Source organism: Malus sylvestris, chromosome 5 (assembly GCF_916048215.2).
Source record: "Malus sylvestris chromosome 5, drMalSylv7.2, whole genome shotgun sequence".
Taxonomy (NCBI): domain Eukaryota; kingdom Viridiplantae; phylum Streptophyta; class Magnoliopsida; order Rosales; family Rosaceae; genus Malus; species Malus sylvestris.
The window spans coordinates 33,425,318-33,426,076 of record NC_062264.1 but is presented as its reverse complement, the minus strand read 5'-3'; the positions used below and the strand labels follow the sequence as shown (position 1 = coordinate 33,426,076).

Below are 759 nucleotides of genomic sequence, written 5' to 3'. Positions count from 1 at the left end.
GCAACTGATTTTGAAGTGGTTCAAGCTCTAGCACTAGGAATTAATCTTAAAATCATGGTAAGGCAAGTTTAATTTCCAGTTAAATATAGAGAAAATAAAAAAAAAAAATTCGGCCACGCATGTTTTCTGATCGGAATGTATAGGTTAGATCCACTTTATATATATACACTTGTATAAGTAGGATTTTATCTTCTTTGTTTGGAAATGTGGCTTGTAATTCCGTTAGTAAATAATGTTAGTAACAGAATTGTATGTGAAATTTATCGGTGAAGTAATCAAATGTTAGAATGAAAAAATGATATATATATATCTATATATTGAATAACTGGGTAGTCAAATTAACATAATGCAACAATAAGCGATAGCAGATATAACCATATATACATATACAGGAATTTTCTAAAGAATATCTTGCTCAGCCAAAAACTCCTCCATTGGAGGCATCTCTCTGAACAATCTTTCGAACTCTTTGAACGAGATATTTCTCATCAAAACTGAAGAATTACTCCGAGACATAGTACTAGCAATAGAAGTATTTGATGATTCCAGAACATTGTTACCCGTCCTCCCAATATTGGCTCCCTCTTTCAAAGAGTACTGCGGGCTCTTTGTAATCGGCTCCTGCACTTCGTATGCCACCCTTGAATCCTTCCCAGTTAGCCTTTGTACGACATCTTTGAAGCTCATGGCATCCGTCTCCACGTACTTGGTGTTGATGATCACAACCTTCACACACTGATTCCTACCGACACTCGACAT

The 759-nt window shown here is 35.6% G+C and overlaps 1 protein-coding gene across 1 annotated transcript; it reads right to left on the bottom strand.

The window, feature by feature from the left end:
- Positions 1 to 399: 399 nt before the first annotated feature.
- On the bottom strand, positions 400 to 759 carry LOC126622800 (VQ motif-containing protein 1-like). The gene has a single exon (XM_050291517.1). It carries the CDS (start codon positions 757 to 759, stop codon positions 400 to 402), a length of 360 nt encoding a protein of 119 aa, XP_050147474.1.

Excerpts from the sequence above, each read along its gene's own strand:
- LOC126622800 (XM_050291517.1), bottom strand. The coding sequence starts at position 759 with ATGTCGAGTGTCGGTAGGAATCAGTGTGTGAAGGTTGTGATCATCAAC.